The 19,730-nt window shown below is 38.6% G+C and overlaps 2 protein-coding genes across 12 annotated transcripts in view; one reads left to right on the top strand and one right to left on the bottom strand.

Moving 5' to 3' along the window:
• LOC6546340 (RNA binding protein fox-1 homolog 1) overlaps nt 1-19,730 on the bottom strand; it is a 76,996-nt gene that overhangs the window by 30,732 nt on the left and 26,534 nt on the right. The window lies entirely within an intron of this gene.
• Nucleotides 877-1,815, top strand: LOC6546339. The gene is made up of 2 exons (XM_001972247.3): nt 877-1,164; nt 1,224-1,815. The coding sequence occupies exons 1-2, from the start codon at nt 1,045-1,047 to the stop codon at nt 1,602-1,604; spliced, it is 501 nt and encodes a 166-aa protein (XP_001972283.1). The 5' UTR covers nt 877-1,044; the 3' UTR covers nt 1,605-1,815.

Below are 19,730 nucleotides of genomic sequence, written 5' to 3'. Positions count from 1 at the left end.
GAAAAACCTTCAATAACCATGTTCTTGCGACGTCTTCTGCTAACTTCTAATAACATTTCCGCAGTTCACACATTTTTTCCCACTGCAATAACAGTGTTTTAGTGGCGTGGGCGTTGTAGGGCAATTACCGTTAAGCGGATTGTAGTTTACACTCTGTGTGTGTGTGTGTGTTGATACACACTGAACTAAGCTAGAACTAAATGCGCATTCTTAAGGTACGTTTTCGTTTTCATTCTCATTTTCATTCTCATTTCCCGACAGGCGTTATTGTTATGACCCGCTGCCATTGCCCCACCTGTCTCGCTCTGCGCATTTTCACACTTGTAAATCAATTAATTTTACAGCTTATTGTTGTTGCCACTACTGCGTGGTTCTGGCCACTGGCCACTAGTAGATACTACCAACTGCTGGTTGGTCATTTAGCCTAAGCGCCGGCTAAGCTCAAAATGCTCGACTGGCCAAGGATTGTGAAGCCCCTGCAATGCCCAACTCAAAATCCAAGTGATTGTGTGTGGGAACTTTTGTTTCTCCCCTTTTGTTGCTTTCGAAAGCAAATTGTTGGCTGTAAATGTTGTTGTTGTTGCTGCTCGTTTGTTTGTTGTCGGTTTTGTTGGCGCTGACTGGATTTTGTGATTTGCCTGAGCGGCGACCGTTGAAATGTAATTAATACGTGCCCCACAACTTGGTCCCACACATTCGGGTCAATTGTGTGTAAAGGGAGGCGCCTCCGCAATGCGGTTACTAAAAGGTGATTATTATGGCTCTATGGGTAAGAAAGGATTAAAATCCCAGGGGGAACAAAGTTTGGCTTTTCCGAAAATGTTAAGGATAGGATTAAGATTTACTCGTTTATTTATTTACATCACCTTTCCTTTTGCTCAGTTGGCTTTTTAACAACTGTTTTAATGGATGTCTAGCTCAATTCAGTCGGTTTCCCAAAATCTTTGTGTAGATACACGTTTTTAATTTAGTTTTAACGAAATTTTAAGTAAATGTAAAACGTACGAGTAACTAAGTAGTTTTTCAAAACAGTTTTTAACCAACATGTCTGCAAATTCAAATTCACTAGAAGTCTCACCGAATAGCACTTTAAACTTCACAAAAACCAACGACAAGCAGGAAATAACCATCAGAAATGTTGGCGAAAAGACAGTGACCTACAAGGTATGCAATTATTCGAATCATATCACTATTATTGATGTATATTCTCATAAAATCACCAGGTGCAAAGCACAGTGCATGGCAAGTTCAGTATACGACCCCGCTGGGGAGTCCTGAGCCCCAATGAGCACTCACACGTCGTCATAACCATGTGCAAGGATGTGGAGCTCTCGAGGAAGGGACGGGACAAGATAGTGGTCGTTTGCATGGTTTCGCCCATCAATGCTGTGGACTTTGACTTGACCACCTCCTTCTGGCGCCACAATATCTGCTACGATCCCAAAATCGAGAAGCACCAGCTCACCTGCCATCAAATGAATGGGGAAGGCGAGGGCGAGGGCGACGGAGGCGATAAGGATGCGAAGCCGGGCGATCTAAGGTTTCGCAGGGGGTTATGCCCATCGTTTTGCAGTATTCGCATTCCGAGCAAGTACTGGCGATAGTTTTCGACCGGGATAGAGGGGGGTAGGGGCTTTTATACCCTTCAGACCAGACTGGAGTGTCAATTATCCCGCCCGAGCATTTTGGCCCTAATGGCTGCAATGACTAAGTAATTGGTTAGCAGCCCTACCTTGTCTTGCCGTGCGCCTCTATGGGCCAACATTGTTGATGATGAGCCTTCATTAAAAACTAAGAGCGTGTCTATCTCTCTCACTCTGTGTGCGTTTGTGTGTTGGGTGCATCAAGTGGCTCGAAGGATGCTCATGCATCCTGGCAACATCGAGTGCGTTTAGCCCCCACAGCTGGCTGATAAAAAGGCGTAAATTGCTTGCATTTTAGGCGTGCGCCTGGTTCTTCCCTCACTGGCAATTAGGCAAACGTTAACGAAGGCTCTTGAACTTTGGTTGCTCCCATCGATTGACATTCAGCTGGGTTCACCAGCTTGCCCGTCAATTAACTTGCAGCGCCAAACACAAAGTGAGCGCCAAAAAGAGTGGAATGGTAAGGAAAACCATAAGAAAGCAATGCTAAGCAGGTAACCAATAAAACTGGCATTAAATGTTGGCTCAAGCATTGCTTAAAAATTAAAGTTGCATAAATCTGGCCAGCTGTGTGTATCGTGCACAAGGTTTATGGGTTGATACAGGGGGCTTTGCAAAGGAAATGAGAGCCAGCGAGATAAAGACATTTGGTAATGCTTCGCAAAAGGCCAACAGCATGAAAGGCACTCAGCCAGTAAATTAGGTTCATGTCTCAACTATAGTTTTGACCCAAGTCCAAGGGGCCAAAACAAACATTTCGATGCCGTTGCCAATGATGATCATGATGATGATGTGGACGTTGCGGGGGCGTTGCCAAAAACTGGCCACTTGTTCTGCTCGAGCTGTGTTGTTGTAGGGTTTTGGGGTGGCCAACAGCCCCGAACAATGGAGTAAATCATAGCCATGAAATATGTGCCAAGTGAGGAGACGACGACCACTACACCTGGCTGGCTGGCTGGCTTGCTGGCTGGTAATAATAATGAAAATACAAAATAGCCCAGCTGTGGGTAGGGGGCAAATATTCATCGCTGGCTGATGCCTTCACCTTGTGCAATTGCAGTTTGTTTGCCCGAATTTACGAGCCGGCACAAAAAGCAAACGTGACCGGTAGGGCAACATACAAATATTTTCCTTTTGGCTAAATAAAACACAAAGGAAACACACAGCACGCAAAAAAATAAATATAAAAATGTAATAAAATTGCAGCTCATGCGAGCGATAAACTTCCTAACTGCCCCCGCTCGCACTGGGAAATCTCAGTCGTAAACTATACAATGACTTGGCACTGCTTAACCCTTTGGTGACCCTCTGGCGCACCGACCCCACAAACACACTGTGCACATACACCCTGTTTTTCCTCTTTTCTGCATGATTTAATGCGTAATTTTCAGGAGTTTGCAAAATTTTTCGGATAATTTATCATTTTTAGATGCGACGCTGGAGCGAGGAAAAAGCGAACTTTGAGCTGGGATTTCTCCATTTTTTTGTTGGCCACAACGACACCTGCCCGTGGCAGTGCCTCTATTACAAATGGCTTCCAATGCGGACGGCAGGAAGCAAAATTTGTGACCACAGTCTCATTGACATTCGAGATTTAGTGGTGAGTGGGCTGAACGGAACGGAACGGACATGGACCATCGACCAACGCAGCCTTAATTAAAATTTTCCCATTGAAATGTGGCCAGAGAATAATAAGCTGGCGGTACAAGCTCTGTTGATAAATGTCCTGGGGATTTTACAGGACTTTCACAGGTCCTTTGCGCAGGCAGACCAAATTTAATGGAAATTGTTTTTGGTCAATGTGTAGGAGCCAGAATTTATTTGCGTTGAAAACAGCTCCGGAGTGGGAAGTAAATTTGGTGAAAATTATACAAAACTTTTTGGATTAGAAGTAGGAAGAAGTTTTTACTCACACAAAAAAAAAAAAGTACTATTGAACTTTTGTTATTATAAAAAGTGCACTTTAGTCGGAGATTTGGCTTACGGTCTAACTAAATAAATGGAGCATAAAGTTCTCGGCAAAGCTCTACATCATATTCATCGAATAAAACTAATATGAGTATATTTCCCTTAAGCATGTGTAGTTTTGATTCCCATTATGTACATATAACCAAAAGTTACGTTTATAACTTCTTACTCAGTTAATTATCCCAAAGCTCTTACTTATTTCATGGTACACCATTTCTAGCAACTGATTTGCTTGGTAGCTTTTAGAGTGAGTCTATTCTCGAATCGATTCTTGTAAGAATGTTTATCATAATTAAAAATGATTAAACTTTCACCATGATCTGATTGGAATTCAATATGCCTAAGGGTTTTTCGTCCATCATTTCTCCCCACTGGAAACTCTCTTCTCGAAAGCAATTAAAAATTTAATGCATATCCTGGCCTTTGAATTAAGTTTTCCCAACCCAACTGAACCAAATTCTTGGCCTTCAACTTATGCCTTGTGGCTGTTCCACATTCTCATCCAAATATTATGTATGCAATGGCAAATATTTTGGGAATTTTTGATATAAGAGCCCTTCCAAAATATGCAATTGAGAAAGGCCGACTTTGAGTAGGGTCAAGATGCAGTTGATTTTAATTACCCAACAGACATTTGCATACGGGAAGTACTTGGGCTTTTGATTGCTTTTGACCCTTATGAAGCTACAGTAATGTTCGGCTGAAACCGATGGGTGATTTTAACCAATTCATGTACGATTTACGAAAATGCAGTGAACAAAATTAATAGTTAAGAAGGGTCTTTAACAAACAAATCGATATAATCTGAACCAATTCAGCTGCATTGTCACTTTCACAGCAGCTTACCTTTTTCAACAAGCCATAAATAAAGATGAGCAATTATAATTCGCGTTATCAGATTACCGCGTATCCAGACACCAATTAGTGGAGCAAGTTAGCTTGCTTCACTGCAGGGGAACTTGATTGATTCGCAGGTGTAGAGCATCATAGTACAGTTTCCCCTCGACATCTTGTAATTTGTCGTCTCATCTGGCAGTGTTTCTTCTGCACGCAGGTTTTTCATTCCATTTACCCCCTGCCCATAACTTACACACTTTGAAATGCAACACATGGCGACTGCAGAGATTTTCCCTTTTGCCGCTGTTTTTCCTCTAGATTTTCCGCTGCCACGTTTTTCTTTTACATCTCTTTGGCACTCAGAGTTCCTCCACTTTTGCTGCAATATCCTTTCTGCTGTCTATTTTTATCCCCCGAGCACCGAGTTTCCCCGAGTTCTCTGGGGTTCGTTCGCATTATCACCCAAAAGAGCTGGGGTATTCCGAGTACCGAGCACCAAGAGAGCTGTGGATTTGTCGTAATTGTGGAGTGGAGTGTTCTCGTCCATCGCAGAAGCGTCTACCTCTTTAATAAAGTTTCCTCAGCCTCTTTGGCAGCCCCTATTCCCGATTTTGAGTCTGTTTATTTCCCTTCTTTTTCTGCCTTCCTACTGCTGCTTTTCAAGCAGACAACCCCATGCTGCGTTTTTGACTTTCTGTACTACACTGTAAACAAATTAGCATTCATTGCTGGGGATTTCTAATGTGCAATACTAATCGATTTACTTGAGTTGATTATATCAGTGAAATTTAGCTTAATTTTGATATGGCGAATAGTTAGAAAATGTTGTATCTTTAGGTTTTAACGTATTTTCTTCAATCTGTTCCTACAAAACCCTGTGATTCTGTGCAATTTTCCAAGTGATTCGATTCTAACATGGCAAGTAATGTCAGTGTATATATATGTATCAACCCCACAGCCTTATGGTTAAACAGAAGCAGAAACAACAGCCTATTCCAGATCCCTTGGCCATCCAAAGTCGGAGGCCACAGGCATCTAAAATTAGACTCCAGACGATGTCGATATGGCAGCAGTTTGCTCATTAAGCGACCAATGGCAATGGCAATCGTGCCGCATGTACAGCATTTTAATTTGTGGAATTACGGCGCAGTAAATGAGTATGGCTCGACTTCCCACCCAAAACTTATACACCATTCTCTAACAGAAATTTCCGCATAAAAAGTTAAAGCTACAAATAGAGTGTTAGGTAAAGCAGTAAATTACTGTTATTAAAAATCGCTTAAAGCAGTACAGTAAAAGTGTAGAAAAAGATTCACCGATATCAATTAAATAGTCCTAATACTTAGTTGAATGTTTTTCCAATAATTCTTTGAGCGGTACATACCTGAAAGAAAGAGAAAAAAATTAATATTATATATATATTTAATTACGAATATTTTGTTAACGCAATCATTAAAATCTTTCCACCAGACTTATTTCATTTAGCCCGCGGTTTGGTAGCTTTTTGACAAGCCCATTGATAAGCGATTTCAAATAGTCATATTGGTTTAATATTTTGATAACATAACTAGTTCAGATATACGCATGATCCGCTTTACTATGGCCAAATTACTATAGATTAACGCGAACAAATACGGTCCATAAAATATATATTTTGAAAATAAAGGCATGCCTGAAGCCAGAATGAAATAAAATAATGCACCCCTAGAATATTCGGATAAATCCGCTTATTTTCACATGAATTGAGTTCAAAAAGTCAAAAGCAAATATAAAATTCACCCCGAACACATCTGCACTTTAGCGCAGATTTGTTACGTGACAAAAATGAAAATGGAACACCAAAAAAAAATACAAAAAAATAAAAAAACAAAAGCCGAATGAATAAATTATACATAAACACATTGGAATATATGTACACACATTCATGTGGACTTTTCAATTTAAATGTGCGTAAATTGTCTGGAATTCCCGTGCCAGAAACAGATTCTCGCGAATCTGCAGTCTATAAACCTGAAATACGTAAACGTATTTCGAAATGTGTAAACAAATGCCGGGCTACAGAAAATGTTTCAATTACAAAATTCGAAAGGCAAAAGGCAAAAGAAAAATTGAAAACGAAAATCAGAGAGAACAACCTTTCCGCCAACGACACTCTTTGCATCTGTATCCCATTTTTGTTTAATTTTTAACTCAACTCGCAGCAAAATGAGAGGTTCGAGCACTCGGGTCTGGGCATTTAATCAGTTTAAATTGACACTGGGGGTCAAATTCATTAAGATAGAATTCCTTTTTGTTTTTCATTGGCTGCTGGGCGTTGGCTCCATGCGACAACGAAACGACAAACGTCAACGAAAGACGACGTTGGAATTTTTAAAATCATAAATTTTAGAAAAAAAAATCATGAAATAGGCGCTTGAGGCATTTTCCATTAGCATTTTATTGCTCGCGGCAACTACGCAACACTTACACCTAGGCCAATGTAATGATTGCTTTTCCGGAATCGCCCAAAGCGACTAAAAACTGTGTAGAGCTTGTAGAAATCATAGAAAATAAATTCAAGGCGAAAAACCGTATAGATAATGCTATAAATAGCTGACAAATAACAGCGGAGTTGGGGAAACAGCGAAGCGCCTTTTGCAGGATATGCGTGACTGGCATTGAAATTAAACAAAATATTTCAGCGCTCGGTGTCAAACGAGGCGAAGAGACAGTTTGTAATGGTTGGAGATGGTGGAGGTTCTTTTTGCGTGGATACTGTCGACGTGGCAACCTATAAGGAGGATTCTATTCGTGCGAAAAAAAAATACAAATACATAAATAAACGTAATGGCTTTTTACAAGAAAAGCAGCAAGAATAAATCATACTTGGATTAGATTTTGGCCTTGGAAATACCCTATCGACTGAGAAGATAATCCTCATCAGCTTAAAAGTGTTGCAAGTATTTGTAGTTGAATATTATAAAATGGTAGCACATATAGGAAAATTTAATGTAATTGAAATAAGTAGCTTATAAACCATATACAAATTGTAGTACGATTTTTTCCTTGTATTTCAGTAAAAAAGTCGAGACAATAATACTAATGGGAACTGTATACTAAAGCCTATAACATCCTATGCCTGTATCCATTACAGGATATTATTAACAAGGATATTTCCATTAGTAGTGGCTACCAATTTATTTACAGCCTTAGCCGACTTAGAGGGGCGTGGCTACGACAAGCTAGGCATTACGTTGATTTTCACAAGGAGCGTTAACTTAACAAAGATCTATGGCACAAATGAGTTTTTGCCCATGTGTGTGTGTGTGTGTGTGTTTTTGTACGTGCGTGGGCGTTGATTAAGTGCCACTGTGTGTACACATGCCAAGGAATGTATAAATATCAAGGTGGCAGGGGTTAGCCCTCTTCAAATTGCACTCTGCCACCAGTATGTTTCAATAAACTTGTCATAATTGCATTAAAAATTCCTAAAAAGCCAGGACCCGCAGCGTTGAGAACGACGAACATATTTCTACAGGCGATCAAATTTGAATTGCCCAAATTGCCCTTTATTAGTTTTTTCACACACACTAAACAGGCGAAATGAATGCCAGCAGAAACAATAACGACGGCGATAACCCTTAGAAGTAGAATAAATGTTTTCCACGGTTGTAAATAAGGGGCAATAACAAGAACAACAATAAGCAGAAGCACAAAACAATAGCAACAACAAATTGGCTTGCGTGTTTGAGCCGCATTAAAAGGAACTTTTGGGCCAGGAGCAAAAGTGATGGCAAGAAACGTGGCCACTTTTAGTTTTTATATTCGCTACATTCCTTTGTTGCGGGCACAAAAGCAAAAAGTAAAGGAAATACAGTGTAGAAATATGGAAACATTTCGGAATACTCTTTAAAATATTTACATTTGCAAAGTAATTTTGTTTAACTGGCTAATATTTCACAGTTTACATTTCAAAGTTTTCTTGACGTGAATGCACTCATTTTCAGTCATAAATTATAACATTTACTATTATTTTCAGCAAAACATAAATGTGTGCAATAGCACTTCATCTTATGTAACGATTGCCAACTTTTAATGATGTGCAACAAATAAAAAAACACTTTCAAAAATCCATGAACATATACTTATAGTCCAATAAAAATCCAGACAATGTTTTCATGCTTTGTAAATATTGTAAGATTGTATTATGCCACACAAAATGTATATAATTGCAAATTAGTGCGAAAACTATAGTAGTGGATACAAAGGAAACGGAGAGGAAGGCAAAATTAGTTATACTCCAATTCTTAGCTGGTTCAATTTCTTATTTTGTTTCAGTACACCACCAACTTCAATCCCCCCACCCCCACTACCACCCAATATTAGCCTCATTATTATTTCGCTTTCGTTTCATACACACACATATACACGCAATTAAGTGGCCATGGCCTAGGTGGACTGGATACTCGCATCCTGCTGCCAAAAGGGAGGCCTCATCAAATCGTTATTGATTGTTTGTGGAGCTGAGCTGCTGTTGCTGTTGCTGATGGTGATGGTAATGGTGGTTTCAGTGGCTTTGGTGGTTCGGTATGTGGGCATGATATGGTGGTGCTGCGGATGCCCGAAGAGACTGGGAAATTAAGTGCCCTGTTTTTCGGGCTATCATTAAAGCCCGTATCCTGCGGGCGCGCCTCATAAATATCGCCAAAGCATATTGATGGCTATCTGGCACGCAACCAGGCTCAAATCGCACCAACCGACCCCAAGGCAAGTAACTTACAATCTGATCTGGTTGTTGTTTTCATTTTTTGTTTTGTTTGGCCGTCTCAAGATAATTTGATAAGTGTTTGTCTGGCCCGAAGGATGTGGGCTACTGTATACGAGTATATCCTCCAGCTGAGATTGAAAATGGAAATTTCTCAGAATTTTCACAGTTATTAAGAAGAGCAAACACATATTTCGGAGAAAAAATAATAAGTGAAGCACTATTAACATTATGCAAAAAAAACAAGATAGAATGCTATAGTCGAGTTCCCCGACTATCAGATACCCATTACTCAGCTAGTGCAAAGGCACTAGAATAATAAGATGCGTAACGCCATACGATTTTTTTGCATCTCGAATTTTTGTTCAAGAGCCAGAGAGAGAGAGAGAGAGAGAGAGCATAAGAATAGAGCATACATACATACATACATACATACATACATACATACATACATACATACATACATACATACATACATACATACATACATACATACATACATACATACATATGTACATACATACATACATACATACATACATACATACATACATACACCGGTACATACTTACATACTTACATACATACACCGGTAAATACACCGGTACATACACCAGTACATACACTACACTCACTGAGATGACTTGAACTATTTTGCGACTCTAAATTAGAAGACATGCCTTACAGTCCTCACTAGAACTAGTTGGGAATTATAGGGCTACAAGAAAATATGTTTCCTAAACAAATATCTATATTACTCTGGCAATCGACCCCATTACGTGGCTGCAAAGTGGCTGCATAGTGCAAAACCAATGTATGGCCGTTACGCATCTTATTATTCTAGTGTCTTTGGCTAGTGGAAATGCAAAACATCATACCATCAAAAAAATTACTAAAAAATTACTAAAAAATTAAAAAAAAAATAAATTTCTAAATTTGAATGCACTTTTTTAGAGAATGGCTCCAGAAACATTTAGAGGTGTGCCACTTCAAAATCCGATTAAGATAAGTTGAGTTATGCAGTTTAGAACTTCAGCTTTTGGTCACTTTTACATTTTTTTGAACATCAACAACATTATGATGAAAAAAATTACAAAAAAATTTAAAAAAAATAAATTTTTAAATTTGAATGCAGATTTTTAGAGAATTGCGCCAGAAACATTTAGAGGTATGCCACTTGAAAATCCGATTAAGATAAGTTGAGTTATGGAGTTCAGAACTTCAGCCGTAGGGCATTTCTTCATTTTTTTGAATTTCTACATCATCACATCATCACATCAAAAAAATTGCAAAAAAATTGTAAAAAAATAAATTTCTAAATTTGAATGCAGATTTTTAGAGAATTGCGCCAGAAACATTTTGAGGTGTGCCACTTCAAAATCCGATTAAGATAAGTTGAGTTATGGAGTTTAGAACTTCAGCTTTTGGTCACTTTTACATTTTTTTGAACATCAACAAAATTATGATAAAAAAAATTACAAAAAAATTAAAAAAAAAATAAATTTCTAAATTTGAATGCAGATTATTAGAGAATGGCTCCAGAAACATTTTGAGGTATGCCACTTAAAAATCCGATTAAGATAAGTTGAGTTATGGAGTTCAGAACTTCAGCCGTAGGGCATTTCTTCATTTTTTTGAATTTCTACATCATCACATCAAAAAAATTGCAAAAAAATTGTAAAAAAATAAATTTCTAAATTTGAATGCAGCTTTTTGGAGAATTGCGCCAGAAACATTTTGAGGTGTGCCACTTCAAAATCCGATTAAGATAAGTTGAGTTATGGAGTTTAGAACTTCAGCTTTTGGTCACTTTTACATTTTTTTGAACATCAACAAAATTATGATAAAAAAAATTACAAAAAAATTTAAAAAAAAAATAAATTTCTAAATTTGAATGCAGATTATTAGAGAATGGCTCCAGAAACATTTTGAGGTATGCCACTTCAAAATCCGATTAAGATAAGTTGAGTTATGGAGTTTAGAATTTCAGCTTTTGGTAATTTTAAAATTTTTTTGAACATCAACAACATTGTGATGAAAAAAATTAAAAAAAAATAAATTTCTAAATTTGAATGCAGATTTTTAGAGAATGGCTCCAGAAACATTTTGAGGTATACCACTTCAAAATCCGATTAAGATAAGTTGAGTTATGGAATTTAAAACTTCAGCTTTTGGTAATTTTTAATTTTTTTTGAACATCAACATTATGATGAAAAAAATGTACTAAAAAATTTAAAAAAAATAATAATTTTCTAAATTTGAATGCAGATTTTTAGAGAATTGTTCCAAGAAACATTTGATAACTTCGATCGGCTTGATGCGCTTTTTTGGCTCTAAGTATTCAATAAATACAATTTATACATACATATGTGCAAATAATAAAAAAATATAGTCACAATAAATTCTATAATCTGTTATTTGTTCTACGTACAATTGCGTATGTATTTGCGTTGACCATTCAAAACCCATCTCAACACATTTCACAATCGGTTGTGTAGTGGCAAGAGCTTCGATGTCATTTGCATGCAGAGCAGCACGAAAACAAATGTCAAAATCATAGATTCCACTGAGATGGGGGAAGATGTGGGTCTGGTGTTGAGTTTATATGGTCAGAAGGCGGGATTTCCAAGTGGGTTGGGCACATGTGTGCTTATGTGTTTGTGTGCTTATGTGTTTGCGCGCTTATGTGTTTGTGCTTATTGAATACGCAAAACATGAACAGCACTATAAAGCACTAAGACAGCAACTCGGCAACAACTACAAATGCAAACAGACAGCACGTAGAACAACAGCTGCAGCAAAAATATCGAAGACAAAGCCAGCCCCGAAAAACAGAATCACCATCACAATCGCTATCACCATCACCATCACCATCACAATCACAATCGATGAGAATCACAGACAAAGCGTGCATAATTAACATGCAAAACATACAACGATTATTTGAATTTATGGGCCAGAGATAATAGAGAAAGGGGTTTAAATCGGTAGGACAGCTGTGTAATGGTAAAGCCAATGTGAGACCCAACTCGAATGACTTGGTCAAGCTGATTTAAGCGTTCGGTATTGATCAAAAATGGAAAATGCTAAAATTGATTTAAGCTCTTTCGGTGGCACCAACCGTTGAATATTCTGCAAAAGCGAGTTCTTAACGTAAAGGTACAGTTTTTAGGCAGTTTTGCTTTTGAATTCATGAATAACTAGGAAGAACTGTTTTCAAACTTAATCCAATATTCATATATATATCGTTCTAGTCTTTAAAGTAAAAAAAAAACAGATTTTTTAAATACCCCTGTCAAAACTTTAGTTTATTGTGACCATAACTGAAAGCATGCATTTTTCAAAGCACAAAAAGGGTTTTATTTTTCGCTGAATGCGAACCCTTGAAAAATTACGATACTTAGGACAAGGCAAGAGTGTACTACGTAGTATGTATACAAAAAAGCGCCGAAAAACAAAACCTGCACCGACTGAAAGGCGAAAGTGCAAGCGTCGAATGAGGTGCATTGTGGCATAGAATTGTGTGGGGGGTTAAGAGGTGAAAGGGGTACGGGGTACGGGGCAGAGAAGCAGCCAGATGCTTCCTCTCAGGCTAGAGCGAGATGGAGCAACGCAGAAAAAGCCAATTTAACGCTTGAATACAGTTTTCAATTTAAAGTTTTCCCCTCCTTTTTTGCCGTATACTTTATTTTTTTTGGCCGCACACACAGCTTTCTTATTTCTGACTTGCTGGTGTGGTGTACCCCATTCAATTTCGCAGCACTTCTCCTTCCAGCACATATCCCTTTTATATGGCCAGGCAACTTGTAACTCCTGAAAAACGCACAATGTGTTGATGGGCCACAGGGGGAAACAGCGGGGCAAAGTATCAAAATCCATCACCCAGGCATTCAAAAAAAAACCAAAAAAAAAAAGGTGGAAGAGTGCGCCTTAAAATTGTGTATAGCGAAAGCCAAAGCGCATAAAAGTTTACTTTGATTAAAGTTCGATCTAGAGTCACAATATACACAAAGTAAGCAGAGATACCAAAATATTTGTAAGCCAGAGGCGTGTTAACTTATAATGAAGGGGGGCTATTTCTTCAGATTGCAAAGGTCTTAAAAAATCTTTGCTACATTAAAAATTAGTTTTTCACTCCAAGTTTTATGCCTATTTAAGCTCATAGTTTTATTTTTATGGAATTTTGAAGAAATTCTGATAATTACATATAATGTTGTAACGCAAGAGATAGATTTTGCAGATCTAATTATATTATCGGATAAGGTTTTTAAGAAAGTCTTATCCCATCCCTCCCTTCGTACGCCTCTGCTTTTCCAACCAGGAAGTTATCAAAGGGAAAAAGGGGGGCGGCCTGAGGTTGCAGACAGAAGCCAAAAGGCAAGTCAATGTAAGTGAAGCTATAAGTGAGCCAAAGCTGATTGAAATGATTGAGGCGAAATGGCGTGATATCGAGTGGGAAAAGTAGGAAGTTAGGAGAAGACCGGCGAAAAGGATGAACGTGGCAGCAAAGAAGGAAGAGTGAAAATGCCGGGAAAACCCACTCTTATAGATGGCAGCCAAAGTACGCAATGCTGTTATGTGTCAACAACGCCGACAGGATGCTGTTTATATTGCCAACATCAACTGGGATGGAAAAAGTGGGAAATTTCGTTCAAGAAAATGCGATAAAAGACACTTGGCCATAATCGAAGCGGCGTAAAAGATGAGATAGATCCGTTGTTGACCAGGATTAACTTGAATAGAACACGCCAAAGTTAAACAAAAACGCAATATTCAAGAAAACGTAAAATTGTAAAAAACTATGTATCATTTTCGGGCTCAACTGAAATTCATCAGTACTCGATACTTTGTTGTACTAACTATCTATGAGTTTATTACTTCATGTGCAGTACACACTCGAAAATAGGTTTATTAAATGAAAGTTTAAAAACAAGTTACATCTACTTCAATTTGTTTTCCTTGAACAGAAATTAAAATATCAATTTCATGGTTTAACATTTTTGTAAAAGCCCAACTCATTTATTACTATTGTAAACAACTTGTACTTAGCACTGCATAAATAATTTTTAATGGTATTCGAAAGACCAATCCCAAAACACAGACGTACCTGCAAATAGAAGAAGACAAATTATGATTAATGTTTGAAGCTTGAACTCCCCGACTTAATCATCTATCAAAATACATAACAACATAATGTTTAATCAATTGTCAGTGGCGATGCTCAAAATATTTTGGCATTACTTGGCAGTTTCGTGCCCCTTCGAAATGTATTTATGACAAAACGCGGCGCAAACAAATTAAATTTGTGTTGTGCCCATATCCACTTGGAACTCGTTAGGCGCATAAACCTGGCTCAACTTTGGCCAAAATCGTTGCTAAGACTTGTTGTTGGCTAACTGAGGCGATTTTTTCTTTATTTTTAATGAGCCACCTGGGGCCGCAGCACATTATGATCTCTTTGGCCACGCACAAGTTAACCAAGCCGAAAAAAGAGACCTTAGACGAGGGCATAATTAAAAGCAAAGTAACAAAAAAGATTTTACCTTGCTGGCCTAAAAAAAAACGGGTTGAATGGATAATGTTTTTCTCTCTTCACAAAATTGCGGAAAAGTAGTAATTTTCAAAGCACGAAAAAAACATCAAATTTTTGAAATGAGGCAAGTCCCAAAGTCTAATGACTGGGCTGAAGTATCTGGGGATCTGCCCCATTGACCAACTCGGACCTGAACTTCGACTATATAATTTTCATCGCCAAGTGTGGGTCACAGCCTTGCATGCCCCAATGCAAATGCACTTTTAATGTTTATCTGGCGAAATGAGTTTTCAATACAGTGAGTTCCAGAGCTACGCAACCAAAATCGAACACAAAATGGGGATGTACAAATCGAACAATTCCATTTTGAGCCTACTTTGGATTGTCTTGTATAGTTTTTTTTCTTTTTTATCTTTTTGATCTGAAGAGGCAATCAATATGTGTATGAAGAAACGTAAAAAGCAGGGATTCTGAGGAGCAGCAAACATTTAAATTGATTTTTCTTTGAAATTCAAGCTGAAATGATAGGCAGCAAACGTAGTTGACTTTATTTCAGTTTCTTTGTTTTCAAGCACTCAATCTTGTTTTCCAGTTCTATTTTTCCCTTGTGCATTTGTAACCCTTCTAGTCGATTTTTAATTAAACTTTTTTTGTCCGTCTATTTCCTCTGCTTGTTGCTTAAAATTCGCAATCAACTCGCTCAGGTTTGTTTCGCTTCCAAGCACGCACAGAAGAATTTTGACAAAACAAATTCACACTAAGAAAATTCTTGAAGTTTAAAACTTTTAAGCTATAATTGAAAATAAAATTCCTAAAAAGTTAAAACGAAATGATTTAAATGGTAATGTTATTAATGACTCGATTCCAATTCATGATGTTTATATGTATATTTCGCATTTTCCTTTACAGCTTTCCCCGAAGTGTACCAGTTTTTGGCTTACCCTTCCCTTCCCTTCGTTCTCTGCCGCCTTCTTGGCTTTTCCCACTTCGGTCCTTTGCATTGTTGCATCCTGCGTACAGTTCGCGACATTTTCATTTCAAATTTTATGCCCAAGAGGAGGGCCAGAAAAAGTAAAACCACCGCAGCCCCCCTGGTGCCAGTAGCTCATCTGCATCTCCATCTGAATCCGCATCTGCATCTGCGTCTGCATCTGCATCTGCGTCTGCGTCTGCATCGGGGTGCCCAGTACCCACACATCTTGTTTTCATTTCCGTCAGCTACAATTGACGCTGCTCAACTTAACCTCATTCGTCCTGCATTTTCATTTGCATATTCAGAGGGAATTTTTCGCCGAGTTTCCGTTGGTTTTTCCAACACTTGCACAGGCCATGACACACCTTTATATGGCCAAAAGGAAGATGTCCCAAAGGGGAGTTCAGCTTCTTTGTTGCTACGCTTGTCAACTGCGAAGGGTTTAACGATCTGACATATTTTGGTATATCACCATACTGCATAAAAAAGGGCTCAAGTATATGGTTATTCTGTATGATACAAAAATATTCCACTTATGACTTCGATATTAAATTAACTTTAGTAAAATATTTTTAATTTGAGCCCTATTTAGACACAACTATTTTTGACACAAACATTTAAGCTGCTTTAGGATTTATATAAACTGTTGTAGGTATTTGGCTCCACGATCTTAATAAGCATTCTACAGAAATATTTTCAAAGGGCATTTCTAACTCATGCGCATTTTCCACCTCTTGTTGATACTTTATTTTTCATTTTGTTTTATTTATCTTGGCACCTTTGGCCTGGGTTTGCATAATATAAAACAAAAACGCAACAGCAAAATTCCGCCAACAACTTTTTGGGTGCCCCCTTTGAGCCGCTGCTCGGCACATCTTGCTGGGTTTTATTCCATTTCCACATTGCTAACTGACATGATAAAGTGTTGCCTTGACTGCCTTGCGATGCTGCAGTGTCTTCTTTTGGCCCCTTCTCCAGCTGCCAGAGAACTCGAGGATGTCGCTGCATTGTCACGTTTCAGCGCCTCCAACCCTCAAATGGAAAACCCCACTCGCATTTCCCTTTCACCATGCAACTGGGGTAATGCACTTACCCATCCGAGCGACCCACCAACCAACCGGGCCACTTGTTTTCCATCAAATGAATGTAGATAAACTTCGAGAGAGAGAACTTGACTTGCCGCCAACTCGTACAGAAAAAATAGCCTTTATGTCAGAAATAGATAATAATTATCTATTTTTATTTCTAAAATAATCCTGTGCTGAAACTCTAACTCAAACATATATGTAATTGTTCTACGATCTCTTTTTTATTGCAAAAAATGTTGTGTAATCTCTTGGAAATGCTGCAAGGAATTGTGCTGCATAACGAATTTTTTGTTATCTTGGTGTAAAATATTCCTCAAACTTTTTCTTCTCAGTGCTCTGCTGCCTATATTCAACTTGGAAAATGGAAAATTCACAAACAATTTAGCCTGTCCCTCGGCTGTTGCTAATTGCAAAAAAGAAGATACGAAATTCGAAAAGAGCTGTGGAATTGTGGGGTTTTTCAGCGGCGAAGTATGAGTTACAAACGCAAACAACACGACGAGATGCGACATCAGGAACATGGCCAAGTCAGTTTGGCTCAGTGAAATGCAACAGCCACATCTGTTGTACCTATCCCTGTCTCTCAGGCTTTCGCCAACTCTTTCCAGACTCCAGACTGTTGTATTTTCCACGTGCAAAAATTTGTTGCAATTTTGTGTGCGCATAATTACGTGGCAAGCCAGAAGGCAGCGACTGAAATACAAAAGTGTTGCCAACAGGCAGTCTACTCATCAGAGTTGGAGCCGCATCCTTGTCTGGCTTTGTGTCATTTGCCTACCCTGCTTCCCCGCCCTTTCTGATGCATGCTGCACTGCGATAAAAAACGAATAATCACATTTGTTTGGTATGTGGTCATTATGTTGCATGTATCAATTATTGCAGATATTTTTTTAGACAGATTATTATAAAATTTATAGCCTTCTATTGAAAGTTTTGAAATGTATCACTTTACATATGATGCAAATTTTGTTCCGTGTATCTATGCCTTTCATCTGGAATACGCATACGTCATGTTGCACAGAGAATTCATGGCGCGACTTTGGCTGAGTCTGCAGAGTTGCGCCGCTTGCATATATTTCTTGTAATTAAAATCGCATTGAAGCATGCAGCGATGGCAGAAACAGTACCAGTACCAGAACTACAACCAGACACAGGGAACAGGAACTGAAAATCGGGGCAGAGGGTTGGCGGAAAAGCCAAGCCAGACTTTGCCTTTGAGGTGGCAGCAGCAGCAGCAGCAGCAGGAGCACAAGGAGCAACTGAAACTTGTTAACGTGTGTGCCATGGCAGAGTCCTGTCTTTGCGCTCGCTCCCTTCGTGTGTTTGGTGTAATTAAACTAAATTAAGAACTCTCTTGGCATTAAAATGAGATTTACGCTTCAGCGGGATTGAACGGGCGAGTGGCAGGAGCTTAGCGAAATGGCATTTTCAAAGCAGATTTAACAAACCGCCCATCCTCCCCACTTAATTAGAGCCAGGGAAAAAATTGCGAGAAAGGAAATGAAGGCGAAATTTCCTTATTTTTTCCTACAACTTTTTTGACAGCTAGGAGTTAGCTCACACCCAAAAACGAGAAAAAAATATAAATAAAATTGAGCCATTTGATTTGATTGCTTTCAACCATTTGTCAGGAGCTGGCCAACAAAAAAAGTTTTACCCAGCCAGATTTCAATTAAATAAACTCACATCTCGCCTTGGGAAATTATTTCCTTGAGCTTGTTCTGCAGTTTGTTACTCAATTAAAATGCAACAAAACAAATCGTTTTCTGGGGTTGGGGTTTTGGAAACTGTAAAACTTTGGCAGTTTTTGCAGCGCCTGCTTGTATGCAATGGGAAATTTGCATGCCATTTGCATATGCATGAGAAATGAGTTGAAAAACTGCGCCAAAGCAAAGAAAATTAAAAGAACTTTCAAGATTTACAAAATGTTAAAGGGGGGTGGTGTTCAACCGCGAATCGAGCGATGAAACCAAATTGAACGAAAGGCGGGCAATTATGCAAACGCGTGTAATTAGTTGGTGGAAAAGTGGAAAGTGGAAATGGCATCAAGCGAGGGGAAATGTCTTTTTGCTACAGCTCCGTCTCATTTGCTCTCCTCAGTCGGTATATTTTATTGCCTTTTTATTCCTTTATTCTCGGTGTGGGGTGTAGGGAAACAATGCCAGAAGTTGGCGAAAAAGCTGCGGCAGGCTGTCAGCACAAATACGTATTTTATGCTTGCCGCAAAAGGTGGCACAACGGAAAGAAAACTCCGTCGCTGTCGAGAGAGCGGCCAAAAAAGAGAAATACTTTTTGCCATTTTCCCGCAACCGGAATTATAACAAATGATGCCACGGCCCCTCTTTCCACCCAACAAAGAACTTCCCTAAAAATAATAAGAAAAAAAAAATAATTGTTTAGCTCAAAATGCGCATTTAATTCGTGGACGCAAATCGAGCAAAAGAAATAAACCTGAATAAGAGGTAAGGGAATAAATGGCAAAACGCACACGAGTGAAATCCGGAATTCAAAATGGAAATGCGGGCAAACCGAAAAATATTATTTTAATATGGTAAATAAAGCGAACGGCTGGGAAATAAAATTTATGCATTTCAATTATGGGAAAAACAGAATAAAAACCGAGAGATCAAATAATTTCAAGCGATTCTGCTGAGCAAATTTTTGCAGTCACAGAAAAAACTTAACAAAGGGCAAAAATGAATTAGGAGCACTGCGGCTGGGAAAATGCATCGAAAGGCTTTCTTTGATTGCTGTTTTTCGTCTCTCACCTATGCAGCTAAATGGTAGAAAACGCCGGAAAATCCAAGCGAAAGCAAAGGTTAAAGGGGAGTCACAGCTGCCGCCAGGATATTGCCGATGCCAAACAAAACTTTTGACTAGACTGCCACAGGGCAAATAACAAACAGGGAAAAAAATAGAGAAAAAATAGGTGAGGGGGAAAAAC

The sequence above is a fragment of the Drosophila erecta genome, unplaced genomic scaffold (assembly GCF_003286155.1).
Source record: "Drosophila erecta strain 14021-0224.00,06,07 unplaced genomic scaffold, DereRS2 tig00000021-arrow-pilon, whole genome shotgun sequence".
NCBI lineage: Eukaryota > Metazoa > Arthropoda > Insecta > Diptera > Drosophilidae > Drosophila > Drosophila erecta.
Note: the sequence above shows the minus strand (reverse complement) of the source record. Positions and strands in the feature narration are given on the sequence as shown.